The sequence below is a fragment of the Momordica charantia genome, assembly GCF_013281855.1.
Source record: "Momordica charantia cultivar OHB3-1 chromosome 1 unlocalized genomic scaffold, Mcharantia_2.0 BLBB01000001.1, whole genome shotgun sequence".
Classification (NCBI taxonomy): Eukaryota; Viridiplantae; Streptophyta; class Magnoliopsida; order Cucurbitales; family Cucurbitaceae; genus Momordica; species Momordica charantia.
In genome coordinates this window covers 24,493,030-24,512,149 of record NW_028275157.1, presented here as the reverse complement: position 1 = coordinate 24,512,149, position 19,120 = coordinate 24,493,030, and the positions used below count along the sequence as shown (strand labels likewise).

Sequence of the window (19,120 nt, the reverse complement as noted above, 5' to 3'; positions counted from 1 at the left end):
TCAGTTGTTCGTAATGGTTGGCGGCAAGTTTTCCTATTGTGACCTTGCATTCCACACTTGCTGCATTTATGTATCTGTTGAGGCTAGCCTGCTGATGGTATTCGTACTGTTTGTCGTCTACCAACTCTTGCAACGAACTTCGGAGGCTCGATGGTGTACTCAACAAAGTCGTCTGGTAAAGGTCAGTCCTCCTCATCACCCAATGGGTAGATTGGTTCGGCGTACGCGTTAAGAAGCGTTTCTAATTTATACTTGGGCGAACACAACATGTATATACTAACATTATGATGCATGGTGGCAGCGACAGCATGGGAGCACAGGATCTGGAAGTAGTCAAACTGCTTACACGTACAACTCTTACTGTTTAGGTTGACACGCACCTTGCTGTTACCATCGTGTACCTCATACTCGTAATTATCAATCGGTCTAATCGTATGTTGTCGGGCCTGCTCCACTGCACTCTTAACAATCCCCTCAGCATAATCAGTTAGAATGGATGCTCTGGTCGATGCTTACGTCCGTCGTTCGTAATACCATCGTTGCAGAAGAGCTCTACAATGTTCTAATAGTGCAGTGACTGGCAAATATCGTGCGTGAACTAGAACTGCATTCATGGACTCTGCAATGTTAGTTGTCATCTGATTGTACCTCAATCTAGGTTGATATGCGCGTGACCATTTATCGAACCCGAGTTCCTCCAAGTACCGTCGCAGTTATGGGAACCCCGCAAGCTGATTCCAATAATACCTGAAGGTAGACTTCTTGAATGCCTTAGCTGCTAAGAGGTATAGCCATTCCACGCCTTCGCTCCGAATCTTGAACTTATCATTCAAGTTCATCTGCACGTGATGCATGCAACTGACGTGTTCAGCAGTGGGGAAGACAGAAGTTACAGAGTTATTAATGGTTCGGTGCCGGTCAGACACGAACACCAATCCTTCAACATCTCCAATACAACTCCTCACCCGCTCCAAGAACCAAGTCCAAGACTCGTCCGTTTCCCTGTCTACGATTCCAAATGCAAGTGGATATATCTGATTATTACCATCAACAGAGGAGGCTATCAATATCACACCTTTATATTTTCCCTTCAGATGTGCACCGTCGATGACAAGTACGACGCGAATGCAACTTCTAAACCCCCGGATAGAGCAGCCTAGGGCCATGAATGCATATTGGAAATATTTATCGTCTTCCAACTTCAATGAAAATACCGTGCCCGGGTTCACCGATTTCAACGCCTCACCGTATTTACGCAAAAGAGTGTACGACTTCTTCGGTGATCCCATTAGTAGTTCCAAAGCCCTCTCTCTCGCACGCCACGTCTTTTCATATCGAATGTTAACACCGTAATTTTTCCGCATGTCATTAACAATATTCTTCGGTCTATAACGTCGACTTACATCCTTAAATGTGGACTTTATAATCTGACCCACCACACGACTTCGAGCTTGCCAGTGGTCATGTTTCATTACCTCACGAGTGCAACTGTGAACCTCATAGAATGTAGAGATAAGAAAAGTATCTTAACCTTTAATTTTCCTTGAACGTAGGCTCCATTTGCACCCATCCTCGGTGCATCCGACAGTGTACAAACTTTTTGTCGACTTCTTCACGCGACATTCAAAATTCATCTTCATTGCGTACACCAAGAGTTTGAACTGCAAATCTTCTTTCGATCGAAAAGTACTCCCTACCGCAATGTCCTCCGTTGACGAACAAACTTCATCACTTGTCCTAACAATTTCCCTTGAGCAAGAAGCTTGACCGGTTGCGGACGGTGCATTCGTACTGACCACGTGCACTTCGGTCGAGGGGTCCGATGATGGACCGGCTACATCGACTGGGTTTACTTCCTCCTCGTTCTCAAAATCAACATCATCCTCGAATTCAGTATCCTGGTTGTTATCATCCTCGGCCTCGTACTCGTACTCCACGTCGTTCTCATCGTTATCGTCCCATTGACCGCAATAGTTTGTTTCATCGTCACCGAAGTTACATGGGATTACATTGTCCGTCAGAGGCGTCATTGATGGGACAAAACATGATGGGCCTGGGAGCGTGGAATCAAAAGGAAACAATGAAGCATAATACGGAACGGTCTGCCCTAACTGGTGGGGAAATGATTGGAATGCTTCTGCTTCTGGAATGTTACGATTCATTGAACTGCTTCCACTGCCATGTATTTCCTTCGGTACGACAGATACATACAATGAGACTTCGGAGGGATGTGGAGGGCCTCTTAAAAAAAATCTAAGGCTATGGTCATCAAAGATGTAATACTTCGGAACCTGGTACTTCAGATTGAACTTATATACACAGTGTATCAAGATTTTGAACTAATCCGGATCTATTCGGGTAAGGCTGAACATAACACTAAGGAGCTCCTCATAAGTTATAGAGTCGTCCACATCCAAACCTCTCATAATTCCACCTTCATATAGAAATTGTGACTCATTCCAACTACTACCATAACTAACAAATAGGCGAGACATCCTGCATGTGGAAAGAGAAGAATTCAAAATTCGAAATTCGAAATTTTCGACGTTCTCGGGCGGAAGATATTGTCGTTCGGGCGAGAATTCACGCCCGTATACAATATGATTCTCGCCCAAGAAACTCATATTATATTGTCATTTTCGACCGTGAATAACCCTAACTTCGCCCGAGAATCATGGAAAAATACAGAGTACATACCCCAAACATGTCGTTCTCTAAGGAAGAATAAAAACCACAAAGATGCACTCAAACGTTTCCAAATAAACAAAAAACAAAAGGGTAGACATGTGCGACTTCAGAGACGAAAAACACAAAAAAAGACCATTCTTTGTAAATGACATTTCACCTACCTCGTTTGTGTAGAAATCTTACTCAGCTACAAACAAACTGCGTGGTCAGATGGAAGAGTTACTTTCAATGTACAATATTCTTTTTGTTATCTGCAAAGCTGAGTACGAAGTACACAGATGAAGAAGACTGGTTTGCTGAAGTGCACAGATGAGAGGTGGTTGTTTGATTAATTGAAAAACCTTAAATTCTCGGGCGAAATAATACCAGTTAACGGCTGGAAATTCATTGTAAGTCAACCCAACTTCTCGCCAATTCTCGCCCATAAACAACCCAAAATTAGCATTTCGGCCAATTTTCGGGCGGGAAAAATACGATTTTGCTCGAGAATTAGTTATCATTTTCACGCTTACGGCCGGGGAAATCGCGTTTAAGCCCGAGAATTGACGCTATAATTGAGGGGTAGTTGGGTACATTTACTTCCACTGACAATTCTGAAAAAGCAGATTTGGGTCATTCAAAACAATTTTTGAGGGGTGGGTTATTTGAGCACATTGGAAACTTATCAGGGGGTCATATGAGTCATTTTCCCTCGCCACTGCCCCTTCTCCCTCGAGAAGAGAGACCCGGTTCAAGTCGGGTCGGGTTTTCCAAATTGTCCCGAAACCGACCCAACCCGACATAGTTGCGCCGTTTCTAAGATTAGAAAAGGAACGACGGACATAAACGAAGGGGACAGATGTTTGTATTTGTATGGAAGGGAGGGGAGGGAACTCAACGCACAAAACTAGATATGATAACACTCTGTTGTTGAATCTCTTCAATCTGCAGATAATAATGCAAGTCATGGCTCTTCAACTCCGCCACTTCCCACTGTCCTCCTCTTCCTCTTCTTCGTCTTCTTCGTCTATCGAACGCAACTGCAAAGCGCCTCGCTTCCGCCATCTGCCCCTTCCCAGTTATGCCCCTCACCAACATCTTCATCTTCCAAGTACCCGCAATCCACGAATTGTCGCCTGCGTTGGCAAGGAAGACACCCAATTACGTCAATCATCATCTACAGATCAACACCCAGACGCCCAGGACCTTGAATACGTTCGTCAAATTCAAAGGGTGCCTCTCCTCCGTTCTCTTTCTCTTTCTCTTTCTCTTTCTTCTCCCTTCTTCTTGTTTAACACGCTTTTGTTGGCCGCCTCCTGCAGGTTCTGGAGCTTCTCAAGAAAAACAGAGACATGCTCTTCAATGAGGTGACACCCCAGATTCTGTTTTACTCCGCATTAACTCCTTCGCTTCCCCGACAATATTGCTGCAATTGTCCCTCAACTAACTCTTAAAACTTCGCTCCGACGATTTTTGCAATTACTTCTTACTTGCTTGAGTTAAGTTTGTTTCAATTTATTCTGCACCACAACTTTCTACCCATCTTATTGCTTTTCAATAATACAATTTGGCGCGTCGACTCAAGTCTCACATAGAATTACATTCGTTACTCTTGAAATTAACTCATGCTTCACTGCTGTATTTGTGGACACCTGTGTTTGTTTCTTTACTTTCCCCCGCCGTTGAAGATCTCGATCATCGTAGGTTAGTCTGCATTACTTTTTTCATACTCCATGCATTCCTTATGTATTTTGCTGCTTTACCTTATTCACCTCATTCCTCTCTTCATTTTCATATTCTTGAATTTAGTAGGTAAAACTTACCGTAATGATTGAAGACCCCCGGGAAGTTGAGCGCAGGAGATTGCTTGGAATTGACGACGATGATGCCCCAACAAGGGATGATTTAGCTGCCACTCTCGAAGAAGTGAGAAACTTTAGGATCTCAAAATTTTAACATTTTATAAGGTTCACAATTTCAAGCCTGTATCCACCTCTGACGTTCTCTCTTGATCTCAAATCAAACATGAAACTAACGAATTGGTTCAGTCAATTATATGTAGCTAGAGAATGTTGGAAACTGGAAAGCAGTGGATTTTTAGAAGTATTATTGTTACCACTAAAGCATGTGATGGCTTCTTCTAATGAAGTATAATTGAAATTAAAATGTCTTCCGAATTTCCAATTGACTTGCCTATTGACATTTCTCTATCTTACGAAGTTCAAACTGCATTTAGAGAAAGAAAAATGGAAAAAAATAAAGGTGATAATGTTATTCTATTTGATCATTGAGAGGCAAGGTATTTTTCTCTAATTGTGCACGTATGCATGCTTGCGTCGTTCATACTCCTGCTGCCCTGCATGTTACCCCTTCAACTGTTGCACCAAATGTTAACACTCACGAAGACAAAGAAACGGGAGATGTGGAAGAGCTGAAAGGAAAACGAGAGATCTAGATTATGTCCATTGAGTGGCACTATTTTGTATTGTTAGCATTCACTTTCATTTGCTATTCTACTAGGTCAATGAAGGAAAGTTCCCAAAAAACCGAGTAGCTCTTCGGATGCTTGCTGAAGAGATGATCAACTGGCCTAATTTGGAGGTATTATTTTATGTAACCTTTTAACCTTCAGGTTTTGAAAATTTTGAAATTTCATGCTTGTCCTCGTATGGTAAAATCTCATGTTTATTAGATATGAGGATATACTTAGTTGGACTTTAACTACTAACATACTAGCACTATCCTGTTGAGAGCAAAACATTAATTACAGACTGTTTTAGCGACTGTATCTGATGACACTCAATCGTCTTTATACTAAAATCTAAGAAGCACTGACACTTTAGTTTGGATAATGTGTCCGTGTCGGACACTCTTGACACTTATTGGATACTTGTTAGCTCAATTGAGATGTATGTCATACATCAGTTGTTCAACACTTGTTAGCACGTATCGAACACTTCTGGGTACAAAAATGATATATACTTAAAAAAAGGGTATATTTTAGAGTAAAATACAGCTTATTGACTTTGAGTTTTCTTCCTGGTACAAAAATGATATATACTTAAAAAAAGTGTATATTTTAATAAACACGTCATTGTCGTATTTGTGTCCTAGATTTTTAGTAAATGACGCGTTACCTTATTCATGTTGTGTCGTATCCATGTTTCATGTTTGTACTCGTGCTTCTTAGACCAAAATATAGAGGCTGATGAATCTTCCGATCACCTATTCTAGTTTTGGCACTAAATATGGTAGTTTTGGACCTTCGGTGTTGTTTGGTAAATACTAAACATTCTTTGGTGTACGCTGATACGCACCATGTGTGGGTATATAGATAGAACCCAAATATGATCAATGGAGATCGTGGCTGATGGATGGAGGAGGAGATGTAGATGGACGGTAGACGATAACATAAAAGTATTTCTCTGTGGCTGTTTTAAATACCATTTTTATTGTTGTTTTGAACTTGTGGTTGTGAGAACCACTATGGATTGGTTTAGTGGTCACTGGGGCCAGTAAAATAAAGAAAGGGCTTAGAGAAGGGTTGATTATATGAGTTTTTTTTGTAACTAAATGGTGTAGGAATCATGTGGAGGTCCCATGAGATTAGTTGAAATATGCACAAGCTAACTATAACACTCAAGGTTATCTAAAAAATAATTTGATTATGGATTAAAAATTATCTTCCAGATTTTTGCCCCATGATACTTTACAAAATTCTGATTATCACTAAATCTTGATTCAGATCATTGAATTTGATTTCCGTCTTATATGCATGTGTGCAGCAAAGAACATATAAACTTCGATTAGTTTAAGGATTATATAATAATTTAAACAAAGTATTAATTACTGTCTAAAGTAATTTTGGGAAATGGACTTTGGGGTTGGGGGGATGTTTTACTGTCTTTTCCCCAAAATATGGGGGAAAAAAATTCTGGCCGAAACAAGTCGCTGGGATCTCTATTTATGCTTTTCATATTATCATATGATAAGGGTCAGCAATCAGCATTGTTGTCCATCCTCTTTGATTTTCTCGACATATCTCTTTTTAATTTTTCTCCTCTTGCTCCACTTTTTTTCTGTGGTGTGGTCAAATTGTAAGTTTCTAAGATTCTGCATACGGTCTAAACTTGTGTGTTGTATTTGTTTTGCTGATTTTGGTGTTAATGCTTTCATACACGTAGGTTGAGGCACCCACGAAGAAAGAGAGACGCAGTAAATCTTTATATGCAAAAGCCACAGACACTGGTGTGGATCCTCTTGTGGCTGCCAAGAGACTAAACATTGATTGGGACAGCGCAGCCGAGATAGAAGATGCCGACTTGAGTGAGGACCCAGAAGTGCCGGCCGCTGTGGTTTGTTTTCTTGGCCCATCTCGTAAATGAGAGTCTAAATTGTGGACACTGAAATTGGTGATGATTTGATGCAGGGATATGGAGCACTGTACATGGTGACAGCGTTTCCAGTGATAATTGGCATCTCAGTAGTCCTAATCCTTTTCTACAATTCTCTTCAATAATCAATAGTGCTTCTTAAATGTGGCTGCAAGGGTTTAGTTTGTACCTTTCACGAGAGTTCATTATGTATTCAAGTAAGGAGGACCAGAATTAGTTATCAATGTTTGGATGAATTTATGAGGTGAACCGCGTCTTTAAGTCTCCCTCTTGTACTCACTTTTTATCAATGGCATAATAATCTTTCAGAAATAACCGTCATCTTTCAATGCCTGCTTGCATATTATATCGTCCAAGTCAACCGTGGTGGGAATTAAAGAAAGCGGGCGAAGACCCAGATGAGATGGCTTATGTCATGTTATGCTGTAATATTGATTTTGGGGCAGAACATGCAAATCATTACTAAACGAACTGCTCTCCACGTCCATGTGTTCTCTTCTTCTTCTTCTTCTTCTTCTTCTTCATCTTCTTGAATCAGTGCAAAAAGAAAATCCATGAAAGCGGGATGCAGTCGCAGTGTGAAGGGCATTTGAATAGGAGGAAATGGTGTGGGCACAAGGAGAGGTGTTGGAGAAGCGAAAATGGGGAGAGAGAGGAAGGTAAAAGGGGAGGGAAAGCGGGGCGTTGTGGTGAGAAATTGAGATGTGGGGCAGGGGCACTATGGTTGTTGGTAGCAGTACTGCCGGGGTTTAGGAAGGGGAAGGGTGAGAGAGAGGAAGAGGGAGATGGAGGTGATGAGGGAAGCGGGTGCATATCCATATCCATATCATCGAGGAGAGTTTCTCTGGAAAAATTCGAATGCGGTTCATGGGCTTCGTCGGGCATGGTGGTTCATGAGGACAATGAGGAAAGTGGGAGCCTCTATTTTGATCTGCCAATAGAGTTGATAAGGAACAGCGTCAGCGTCAGCGTGGGCGCACAATCACCAGTAAAAGCCGCATTTGTATTCGACAAAGCAAAATTAGCTGCCGCCGCCGCCGCCTCGTCAGTATCAGTACGTGCATCTGCCCCGCCCACACCAACTTCATCTTCAATCGTCATTACCCCACGCTTGCGCAAAGCTAGGGAAGAGTTCAATGCACTTCTGGAAGCGCATACTACTACTCTCTGAGTTATCACCTCACTCACCACCCATCTCCTCGCTTACAATACAAGCCTGTCTTTGCTTTGCTCCTTTCCAATCGTACATCTCTAACTCCTAATAGTCTCATTTTTCTTCTTTAATTCTATTCAAATATGGAGTGAGTGACGCGGGTTTTATTCATTTATTAAATTTTTTAAGAAAAAACAAGTGCCTCAAATTTGACCGACGCCTGTGACATCCACAAACACTATTCAATTCAAAATTCCAAAATGTTTAAATCAAGGTTTGTTACAGAAAGAGAAAGGACACCTCTCACTTTGATGCTACATCAATAATTCAGCCCCTCTTAGCCTTTAACTCTAAAGTTTTTTTTGTTATTATTGTTGTTACATATTTAAAAATAAAAAACAAGTTTTCAATTATTAGTGGATGTAAATTATCTAACTTTAATGTTCCATCTTTATTTTTCCATTCTATTTAGAAATACTTGCCTAAAATTTTTATTAAGGTAATGCATGTAACCTGTTTGGGAAGCATGTAGAATTCTTAAACTAGGTGGTCATCATTGATTTAAACTTATTCTCTCTCCATTTATCCTAATCCTTTAGAACAGTCACTCATGATGGTAATTGTTTGCATAAAATTTAAGATCCAAAACAAAGTATTTAAAAGTTGAAAGCCTAGAAGACAACATTTAAAATTTAATTTTGATACAATGGGAAAGCAAATATAAAATTTTAGAATAAAAATAAGATTGAGTTAGAGTATATTGGATTATCGAGGTGGGGATTTAGTGGGGAAATAAAGGGATTATTATTATGATAAAGTGAAAAAGAAAGTTAAACGAAAACCTGGGATGGGATTCCTTGAATTAAAAATTGGGAAGAAAAGACATCGGTACATTATTAAATTAAAAAAAAAAATCGGGTATCACATGTGAGTGTGAGTGATGTACACCCATTTTTGAGTTTTTTGATAATGACATGTTAAAACAAAAGTCCCTCCTTTTCTTTTGTTGGTTAATTATTAATATTAAGCCACTCCAGTTGTGGTGCAATTATTCCAAACCCCAAAACTTGGCCCAACTCCCAAGTCCTAACTGGAATTAAACACATATGCCAACTTTATTTTTGATGGGACCACAACCAAAATTTGTCCTCTCCTCTCCTCTCCTCACCTACAAAGACCCAAAATAATTGAACTCTATTCAACCCTTTGGGGCTCCAGAAATTCCCTCGCCGACACGAAACGAAAGCCGAATTATGAAACACAGCTTTATCTCTTTTGTTTTTATTTGTAATGTAAAAATGTAATATAAATATAACCACAAAAAAGTGTAAATAAAATAATTACAACAAGTGGGGTGGGCGTATGCAGCATGACACCCCCCAAAACAGGTAATTATATATAGAAGCAGTGTTAATGAAGATGGAAAAGAGGTGAAAGAACAATGAGCATAGAATCAAGTAAGTGGGTTGCAGGCGTATGGATTATACGGAACGAAGAGATGGAGTATCCTATCCTAATTAAAGGGAACGGGAACGCAAAGCAGAAATGAATTTGAAGGTGAAGGTGGGTTGGGTACTATTGGCGCGTGGTGTTCAACCTGGTACCGATCATTTTGAGCTCGAATCTCTTGACGGCGGGAGCCACGAGACGCATGGTGGTGTCCAAAACATAGGGGGTGTTGTCGAGAGTGAGTTGGGTTTGATTCGAGAGAGAACGGCAGGGCTCCCTCCGGTGGGCAATGGTGCCATGGTAATGGAAGTACTTGATGAGCCCCTCCGTCTTGTGGGTCGTCTTTCCAGCCACATTCTCCGACATGTGCACCCCCGTCGCATACACCCTCCGCGGCTGCACTGCGTACTTCCGGTCTCTCCTTATTCCCCTCTTCACGTCCTTGTACACAAGCTTCTCAAACCCCCACTTCCTGCGATGCAAACCCGAGTTCATTACCACTTCTAATCTAATCTAATCATATCCTACGCTAATGCAATCAAACATCCATCTCCATCACCATCACCTCACAAATTTCACTAAACTAACCCAATTAAATTTAAATTATAGCATCGTACCTGTAGGTTCTCCCAGCATCTTCTGTGAGGCACGTCTTGCTGTTCATGGGCATCTGCTCAATTGTAAACTGGGAGTACTCCGAAAGCGAATCCAGAACCGATTTTATGGTGTTCTTTGGCGGCACGTAGATGAACTCGTCGATGTCGAAGAAGAACATCCACTTAGCCATAAACTTGTAGCGATGCAGACAATCATTCACCACCATGAATTGGTTGTGATAGTATCCGTCGAACCTTTCCTCCTCCCTGATGTCCTGCAGCGTCACGTACCCCAACTCCATCCATGGCTTCAGAACTTCCAGCACCTCCTCGTGAACCCCACCGGCATCGTGGATTACGAAGTGGGATCTCACACCGAACAGCCTGATATGGTACGCCAGCCACTCTCTCACCCTCTGGGGGCTCAAGTTTCCGTACAGGGACGACCCGCAGTAGAGATAGTCGTATTTAGGCCTCGATGTAAAAAGGGAGGCGTTCATTCCTCCGGGACTCTCCACCAACACCTCAATTTTGTCGGTGAGGTTGAAGTTGCGGTCGCCGCTGCCGGAAGTTGAGGCATAGAGGACCAATTTTCCACCCTGGTTGTCGGCATTAACCGGCTGAGAGAAAGTGCAATTGACGACGACGACGGTGTAAACACGACCATAGCCCCAATCGGGAAGGATCTTGAAAGCGGAGGCGTTGATGGGATTTCGATTAGAGGAGTCGGGGTGAGGAATCCATTGGCATTGGTAGGTGGGTTTCCCAAAGACGTGAAGGGGTTTGGAAGCTAATCCGACGATGGCAAAGTTGTGGAGGCCACCTCTGTAAGCGCCCATGGTGACGAAGTTATAAGCAGCAGCACCGTAAGGGTTAAAAGCCCGCCTGAGAATGCCGTTGGGGAGGAGGAGATCTGTGGGGGGAGGGAGGGGAGGGGGTGAGGGTAGGGAGGGATGGAGGGAGAGGGACAGAGAAGAAGAAGAAGAAGAATGGGAATCTTGGGGTTGGGTGGCGGAGCAGAAACGAAGATCGGAGATAGAGAGGGTGAAACGAGAAGGAAGGAACTGGAGGAGAGTAGCAAGAGCACAGAGAAGGAGGAGGGCGGAAAGAAAAAGCTTGAGCTCTGCTGCATAGTTAAAAACAACTCCCACATACATCTTCCTGTCTCGGTCTCGGTCTCTGTCTTTGGCCATGGTAGCCGGTAGGAGAAAGATCTGATGGACTGATTTCCCAGTTGGGGTATGGGGAGGCCGCGACGGCGACGGCGAGTGTAAGTGTAAGTGTAAGGAAAGAGAGAGTGGAGAGCGGAGAGGGTCAGGGATGGATGCGAGCGATATTATTGAATATGTGATCTGTAAAACCAAACGGAAGAAAACAGGTTGGGAGTATTAATAAATAATGAGTTGTTTTGTGGGGTTGGGGTTGGGGTTTAGGTTTGGGTTTGAGGAGGAGGAATGCGCCGACGACAACACCAACACCAACCCTTCCTTCCTTCTCCCTTCCCTTGCATTTACTGACGCCGCTGTGGGGGGAGAGAGAGAGAGAGAGAGGATGAATCAATGCTGAAAAGTAAAAAGGGAAGAAGAAAATGCGAGTTGGATTGGAATTGGAATTTGGACTTGGAATTGTTGTGTTATTGGAAAAGGCAAAAAGCCAGAGTGGCAAAGACCTCACTGTTACCCTCCATTAATCTCGCCCTAACCTAACTCAAGATTTGTTTGGTAAATTCTTTTCATTGGAATAATCAACCCTCCCAATAAATTAGTTAAAAAGTTGTTCTTCCTTTAATTTTACCCCCAGGCCAGGCCCCATCATCATCACTCATCATGCTCCTCTTCCTGGATCTTGAGTAGAGTTACAGTCGGTCATACGGTAGTGTAGCAGCGTGAATGAATGGGGGACCTAAAAAGAATATGATGAAAGATGGAGGGCGTGAAGTGCAAATTCGGTGGCGTTGGGGCCCTCACAGCCAACAGCCAACCCTGTGCTGTAAATCTGTAGCGGCAGAGGAACCTCAACTTAACGCGTGGCCTCTATCATTTTCATTTTCCCATTCCCATTCCCACCTATATTTACTTTTACATGTCGCCCGGGGATTGATTTTCCCCGTCGGTGCGTTTTCTACCCTTCCCTTTCCTTCTTTTACAGAATTCATAATACTGCTTGCTTTCGCTTTCACTTTCACATATTAAAAATCTACAATTATGAATTCAGCATCAAATCTAAATCAACAATCTCCAACGGATTGTTTTTTTTTTTCTCTTTTCTATTTTCCTTTCAAACAAATAATACTAATAATAATAAAAAAAAGGCCTTGAGAAACTGGAATCTTGCGCGTTACTCCCAAATTACATTACATGGCATGACCAATCATTACCACACTACAATCCTTCAATTTTTCCACCTCCTATTATTATTATTATTATTATTATTATATAGTTTAGTTAGTGAACAGACAAGTAAAGTGAAGACAACCAAATCTCTGTTTTTCACCATACTCAATAGTCAAAAGTAATTTCCAATACCGTCGCATCTGCTTCAATTTATCCATGTTTCGTTTGCAACATAGAGACGAGCAATTAATGTTTTTATTTCCTCAAATTAATTAATTAATTAATCAATGTAATGGGATGATATGACGTTCGATGTAAGAATTAATGAATAACCACATTTCCAATACATATTTGTTAGGAAAGAAAGGAGTGGTTGGCGTCCATCTACTTTGGCTACTTCCATTCTCTACTTTGCAAAGATTCTTAATCATTGAGGGGGAAGGCGTCGGCCCACTATTAAATATTATTCCATACAGTTGTTGGGTCAGCAATGTACATTGTATTCCTCTTTTTTTTCCCCCAATAAATATGGAGTAGGTGATATTACACCTTTGAAACGTATTCCATCAAATATTCTTCTTTTCTTCACAATTTTTAGGCATTTATATAATTGTTTACTAAACTTTATTAATCAATTAATCTATTTTATTTGTTGTGATCCAATATGTTTAGGCCTTGGATATATGATAGTTATTTTGATTCTTAAATTTTTTTTTTATTTACAAATAGAGGTGAGTAGAGGAGCTTGAACCTTTAACATTAAACAAACAATACTTGTCTTTCCCTATAAATTTTTTTTAATAATATGATAGCATGAAAATATTTGTACACTATTTTCATTCATGGTCTAATACTAGGGTCCATAAAAAAAAACATTTTATACTTTATTCTTAGGTTCTGAAATATTAATCCATTAGCTCAAAGTTTTAAATTGAGTTTCTATTTATTCCTTAAATTTCAAAATATTATATCTTTTACTCCTAAATTTTGATTAGTACTTATTTTTAGTATATGACATGATAGAATCTTCCTAACAAAAATGATGACTACGATAATGACATGTCTATTTAATATTAATTAATATATATTTTCTGACAATAATATTAATTAATATTATTTTGATACTTATGAGGTAAAAATATTTGTTTTTGCAATACTTTAATAAGTGATGTGGTCAAAGCAAGCGTAACTCAATTTTAATTGACATATATCTCCAACTAAGAGGTTGTAAGTTCGATTTTCCACCTCACGTATTGTACTGTAAAATAAAATAAAATAAATGATGTGGAAAAAAGTACTCTATAGACTAGTCATATTTGTTTTGTAAGAAAATTTATGATGATACTTGTAAATATATAAATAGTATGCTCTATATATAATATATGTAGGTATATATCCAAAAAAAAGAAGTAATATTTATGTAGTTTAATGTTTTTATTAATTTAATAGCTTGTAATGTATTTTTTTATTAATTTATTTTATATTGAATTTAAATGTTACTTCGTAAAACACATTAATTTGAAATTTTTATAAAATATTTAATATTAACTATTAATTCAAATTCAAACTTTGAATTTTTTTTTCAAAAGAAAATTATAATGATTGATAAGATTTTTACATTATCAAATAAGAATGAAAAATTGAGGGGAATAATATTGATTTCTTGGAATTTGTTTTGTATACATGTAAACCAAATAAATAGAGATATTATACAATTTAATTGAAGTTTATTATGTATGTAAATGTAATATATTAAGATATTTAATGGCATAAAGTTGTTTATTGAAGCAGTATATAATTTTATTTAAATTATAAAATGAAAATAGATGGAAGAAAATATATATGAAAAAAAGTGGATGACAATAATATAAAAGATATGCTTCAATATTAAAATATACATATTTTAAAATGACATGCAAAATGTATCAGATATCCTTTTAAAAAAAACACATTAGATGTTGGGTATTGTAGAATATCTAAATATTTCATTGCAAAATAAATATGGAAATCCACAGATTAAACAAAGGACGGAGTCTTAATAATTTATTTTTTGCCGATCATTTCATTATTGTGTGTGATTTTTGATTTCGTAATATTGTCGAGAATTTTGTGTCGAGAAGAAAGAGTAGTGGTGTTGGACAGAAGGATAAGAGAGAGGGGCACCCGTTGAAAGGTGGTATGAGGTCCTGGAGAGGAAGACGAGAGAGACCTTTATTATGGTTTGTTTGCCACAATGGTCAATGGCTATTGAAAATATTACAAAAATAAATATTTTAAAAACATATAAAAATATACTTACATCTCATAACAACATTTTGAAATCTAGAGACAAAGTTAAAGAGCTAAATCGAATTAAGAGAAAAAGAGAGAGAGGTAGACAGTAGAAGAATTTGACGGAAATGGTGCGGTATAACGAGATTTCTCCTCAAAAAAACATATACATACAATACAAGAAGCACATATATGTGGAAAAAGAGAAAATACAAAGTGAAAGTGGTCCGTTACAAAGTAGATCAAGATGAAGATGAAGCAGTAAAGTGTGTGTGTATGTGCAGTTTGGATAAAGATGAAGCAGTTCAAGTTAAAAAACCCAAAACCAAAAGAGGAGATTGTACTTTTGGCGGGCCAAGGTAGTCGCAGAGTAAGAGCAGTGATGGACGATAATGCATTTGCATGGGGTGGCGGAAGAGCGGTGGTTGGTGTGGACTGGAGAATGGAGAATGAAGACGGTCCTCTGAAGCAAGAACTCGTACATCTCGTTGCTTGCTATTCCTTTCCTATGAATGTGTAAAAGAAGCCCGCACGACGTCGTCTATTGGAGCTCCGCATACAGGACATTTTCCTCCTCTCCATTGCAATTCCTTTGCACATTTCATACAGCTACACATGTGTCCACATCTGCACCATCATTTTCCACTTTTCTTCACTCATCACTTTTTCCACAAATACATACGTACGTGCATATATATATATAATTCATGCAAAATTTACCTATACAACAGCGAGTCAATTTGCATCTCATGGCAAATAATACAACATTTGGGCTTTCTTGATTTCGATTTCCTACCCCTTCCCCCTGCAATTCTCAATAAACCTACTTATTTCGTAAAGAAAAAAGAATATCAACCAATTGCAATATATAACAAGTGGTAAACAGGACTTACCTCCCACAACTTCCTGCTTAATTGATTGCTGCAACATGAGTTGCATGTCCATGCAGCATTTTATTGATTTTCTCAGTTCCGACATCTCCTGATACAACTGCTCCATGTGCCCTCTTAAGTCGTATATCAGTTCCATTTCCTTCACCAACAAGAAATTTGTAATTTTCAATGTCACACCACACCGCACATATTATAAATAATAATCCAGTAAAGGGGGGAGCTTACAATAGAAGCATGGTGGCTTCTTGAGACGAGGGAAGACTGTTGGTTGTTGGAGGAGAATTGAGGTGGAAAAGGTTGGGGCGAGGACATAGATGCAGCTCTGTTGGAATCCTCACCCATCTCGTTATCCTGGTAGCTCCATGAGCTCAATATTGATGGTGATGCCAATTGCAAAGGGGATGCAGATTGATCCAAATAATCACTTGTTTCTTCTTCTTCTTCGTTATCACTACTACTCTTTGGTTGAGTGTGTCCTTCTGAGAAACACCATAATTCTTCTTCTTCTTCTGCTCCATCGTTATCTTCATTATCCTCGTTGTATTCTTCTTGTTGCTGTGTTCGTTGCTCTAATCGAGACACCATCAGCTTATCCATTCTTTCACGGAAGTCACTCGTTAGAAAATTGGATACGGTTTTCCTGCATCAACAATTCAATTTATAACACTTACTTGCGGGGAAAATGCAACGCTACTATATTAATTTTAACTGAACAGATACCAAAAAGTCATTCCTCTACAAAACAGAGGAAGGAGAGCTTACTATTTCACTAACTACTCATGATGACTCAATCAGTCTATTTGGGAAACGAGTCAAGGAATAGGAATGATGGGTATACCTTTCAATAAGTTGACGTATTTCATCGTTGGCAGAATTAGAGTCGAGCATTTGCTGGTACCAACTTTGCCTGCGATCTTCCCAATAACTCCGAGGACGAGAAATATCAGTAAACCAGTTGTAACTAGTTCCCATATAGTCTGACTCTGCACCATAATTCTCTTCTGCTGCCTCGCTCTCTTCCCATCCATGGATTGAGTCTTGTGAATTCAAAATCAAATTAGGAGTATCTTGCCACGTGGGCTCCGAAGTTGGAGGGTCATGTCCTTGATCTTCTGTTTGCTCTTTGACATCTTCGGGAATTGGATGGTCGTCTACTGTGTTCATGCTGCTGCTATGTATGGCACTGTCACTGTCACTGACACAGGCACTGGCACTGGCACTGGCACTGGCACCAACTTGGTGGTTATCGTTATCGTTATTGCAGGTGGCATGGGTATCTGTGTCTGACTGGGTTTTCTCATCATCATTATTATTGTTATTGTTCAGCATCTCTCCAATGGGGCTTCTTAAACCATTCTCACCCACTCTACTAAATCTCTCCCTGCGACACATGCAAATCCAAAATCCTTACACAAGACATGCTCCCACAAATGAAGCAATGTCACAAATTATGTTGTTAAATGATGTAACATACCTGAGATGCATAATGGTAGAAAATCCCTGATTCTCTCGAGGCGTTATTACAAATTGTGGGCGCTGCTGCTGCTCGTCTTCCACTACCATTCCACGTTTCAGGATTTTGAGCCGAAGCAGTGACTACAACATTTCACAACCGGCATGCTCAATAGTCAAATTTTACTTATTCTCTATTTTGATATGGTAAAAACTTAGATGATTCATTTGATATATATATATATTACAATTATCAATTAAGAAGTTTGTTTAGTAATATAATTATTTAAAAAGATGAGAACAAATGGAGAGGATTTATGAAAAGAAAGTGACCTGGATGCGGCCACGTTGGGGGAATTTAGAAACGGGTCGACGGTCCAGCAAGGTGTCGAGCTCTTTTTGCCTGTCCCGCTCCATTTGCATGAGTAAATCGGCGAAGGCCTGGCGTCCTCTGATCCTTGGGGAGCATAAAACGTGAGAAAGGCATTTGTGCTCTACTTGTTCTCTGAGACTCAGACTGAGAGTGGGATGTGAGGAGGATTCATTTGGGTGCTGGTCGTTGTCTTCCACCAAAGACGGATGCGGAGGTTTTGCAGCCGTCAATGTCAATCTCCTAATGATATCAGCCACGCGCACCCTCTCGCTCTCTCTTTCTCCAGCATCCGAACTCTGGCTCTGTGTGGAAGAACTCGAACTTGTTCTGTTGGAATGCCAATCTGCAAAACCGTCCTCGCTCCCGGGCCCGGCATCGTACCTCTCGTCCTCGAAATCCCCTGCTTCCACCGAGCACGCCTGTTCCTGCTCCTGCTCCGGCTCCGGCTCCTTCGCATTTGCATTCCCATTCCCGTTCAAGCCGACGTGATTGGACGAAACGTTTAGCCTCTTCTCCCATATCTGGACAAGAGAAGAAGCTCCAAGTTTCGAGGTTTCCTTGGAGGGAGAAGGAGGAGGAGGAGGAGCCGTTTGCGGGGAAATGTGGTGGTTGTTGCGTTGGCGATCAATATTGGTAGATAAGGTTCGATGAAGCGGTTTGGTAGGCCGTCGTTCAAGAATAGAGGAGCGCCTTGGAGTGGAGGGATTGGCGGTGTTTTCGTTGGTTCTGGGGAGACGAAAATTGGAATTGGAATTGGGGTTGGGATTGGGGGTGATTGAAATGCAATCGTTGAGGCGATCCATGACCAAGGTCTTGAGGTTGTTGCGGAACTTAGCGACATTGGCGTTTCGGCGATTATGGTCTCTGAGAACGCAGCCAAAGGGTGAGGAGGAGGAAGAAAATTCCACCTGGGAGGAAGCCATGACAGCGTGGCCCAGAGAGAGGGAATGACGGAGGATGAATGAAATTCAAAACCCCATGAAATGGACAATGAGGAGGGCGGCGTTAAAAGAGATGGAATGCATGAGGGGCGGAATGAAGCGAAACCAATCCAGAAGGGAAGAGGGCGGGGCAAGGAAGATATGGAAATGGGGTGAGAGCGAAAAGAGAGGAGAGAAATTTGAGAGTTATAAGATGGAAATCACTGGCACACATCGAAGCAATGCTATATTAAGGAATTCGGATTCCAAACCACCAATACTAATACCAAACCAAACCAACACAATTAATTTGTAATTTATAATAATAGGAATAGGAATAGGAATAGGAACATTGTTTTGTTTGTGGGTTGGGTTTATTAATTACATTATAACCAATAACAAATGTTGCTGTGCTATTAGGAGAATGTAACCATTGAGGAAAGCCGGAGTTTTGAGCCGTTGGGAGGGTGGGGCGTGGGTCCCTTTACTCTCCAATCACACACAAATAATGAGAGATATGGTTCAAACTAAAGAGGGAACAAATACGTTTAGATCACCACCCACGCATCCAACCTCTCCTCCTCTTTCTATCAATTCAAATTTAAATAATAATAAAACA

The 19,120-nt window shown here is 40.3% G+C and overlaps 4 protein-coding genes across 4 annotated transcripts; 2 read left to right on the top strand and 2 right to left on the bottom strand.

Annotated features, from left to right (window-relative positions):
* The first annotated feature begins 3,519 nt into the window (after nucleotides 1-3,519).
* Nucleotides 3,520-7,325, top strand: CEST (death domain associated protein). The gene is made up of 6 exons (XM_022291001.2): nucleotides 3,520-3,900; nucleotides 3,990-4,034; nucleotides 4,480-4,593; nucleotides 5,188-5,268; nucleotides 6,852-7,022; nucleotides 7,097-7,325. The coding sequence occupies exons 1-6, from the start codon at nucleotides 3,541-3,543 to the stop codon at nucleotides 7,184-7,186; spliced, it is 861 nt and encodes a 286-aa protein (XP_022146693.2). The 5' UTR covers nucleotides 3,520-3,540; the 3' UTR covers nucleotides 7,187-7,325.
* A 153-nt stretch (nucleotides 7,326-7,478) lies between these two features.
* On the top strand, nucleotides 7,479-8,638 carry LOC111015837 (uncharacterized). Its single transcript, XM_022291002.2, has one exon. It carries the CDS (start codon nucleotides 7,627-7,629, stop codon nucleotides 8,230-8,232), a length of 606 nt encoding a protein of 201 aa, XP_022146694.1. The 5' UTR covers nucleotides 7,479-7,626; the 3' UTR covers nucleotides 8,233-8,638.
* Nucleotides 8,639-9,465: 827 nt separating this feature from the next.
* On the bottom strand, nucleotides 9,466-11,831 carry GALS2 (glycosyltransferase family protein (DUF23)). Its single transcript, XM_088127665.1, has 2 exons — nucleotides 10,281-11,831; nucleotides 9,466-10,135 (listed from the first exon to the last, which is right to left on the bottom strand). Exons 1-2 carry the CDS (start codon nucleotides 11,450-11,452, stop codon nucleotides 9,790-9,792), a joined length of 1,518 nt encoding a protein of 505 aa, XP_087983791.1. The 5' UTR covers nucleotides 11,453-11,831; the 3' UTR covers nucleotides 9,466-9,789.
* A 3,199-nt stretch (nucleotides 11,832-15,030) lies between these two features.
* Nucleotides 15,031-18,740, bottom strand: LOC111015850 (uncharacterized). Its single transcript, XM_022291021.2, has 7 exons — nucleotides 17,542-18,740; nucleotides 17,231-17,352; nucleotides 16,595-17,137; nucleotides 15,982-16,396; nucleotides 15,757-15,895; nucleotides 15,584-15,668; nucleotides 15,031-15,490 (listed from the first exon to the last, which is right to left on the bottom strand). The coding sequence occupies exons 1-7, from the start codon at nucleotides 18,502-18,504 to the stop codon at nucleotides 15,370-15,372; spliced, it is 2,388 nt and encodes a 795-aa protein (XP_022146713.1). The 5' UTR covers nucleotides 18,505-18,740; the 3' UTR covers nucleotides 15,031-15,369.
* Nucleotides 18,741-19,120: the final 380 nt, after the last annotated feature.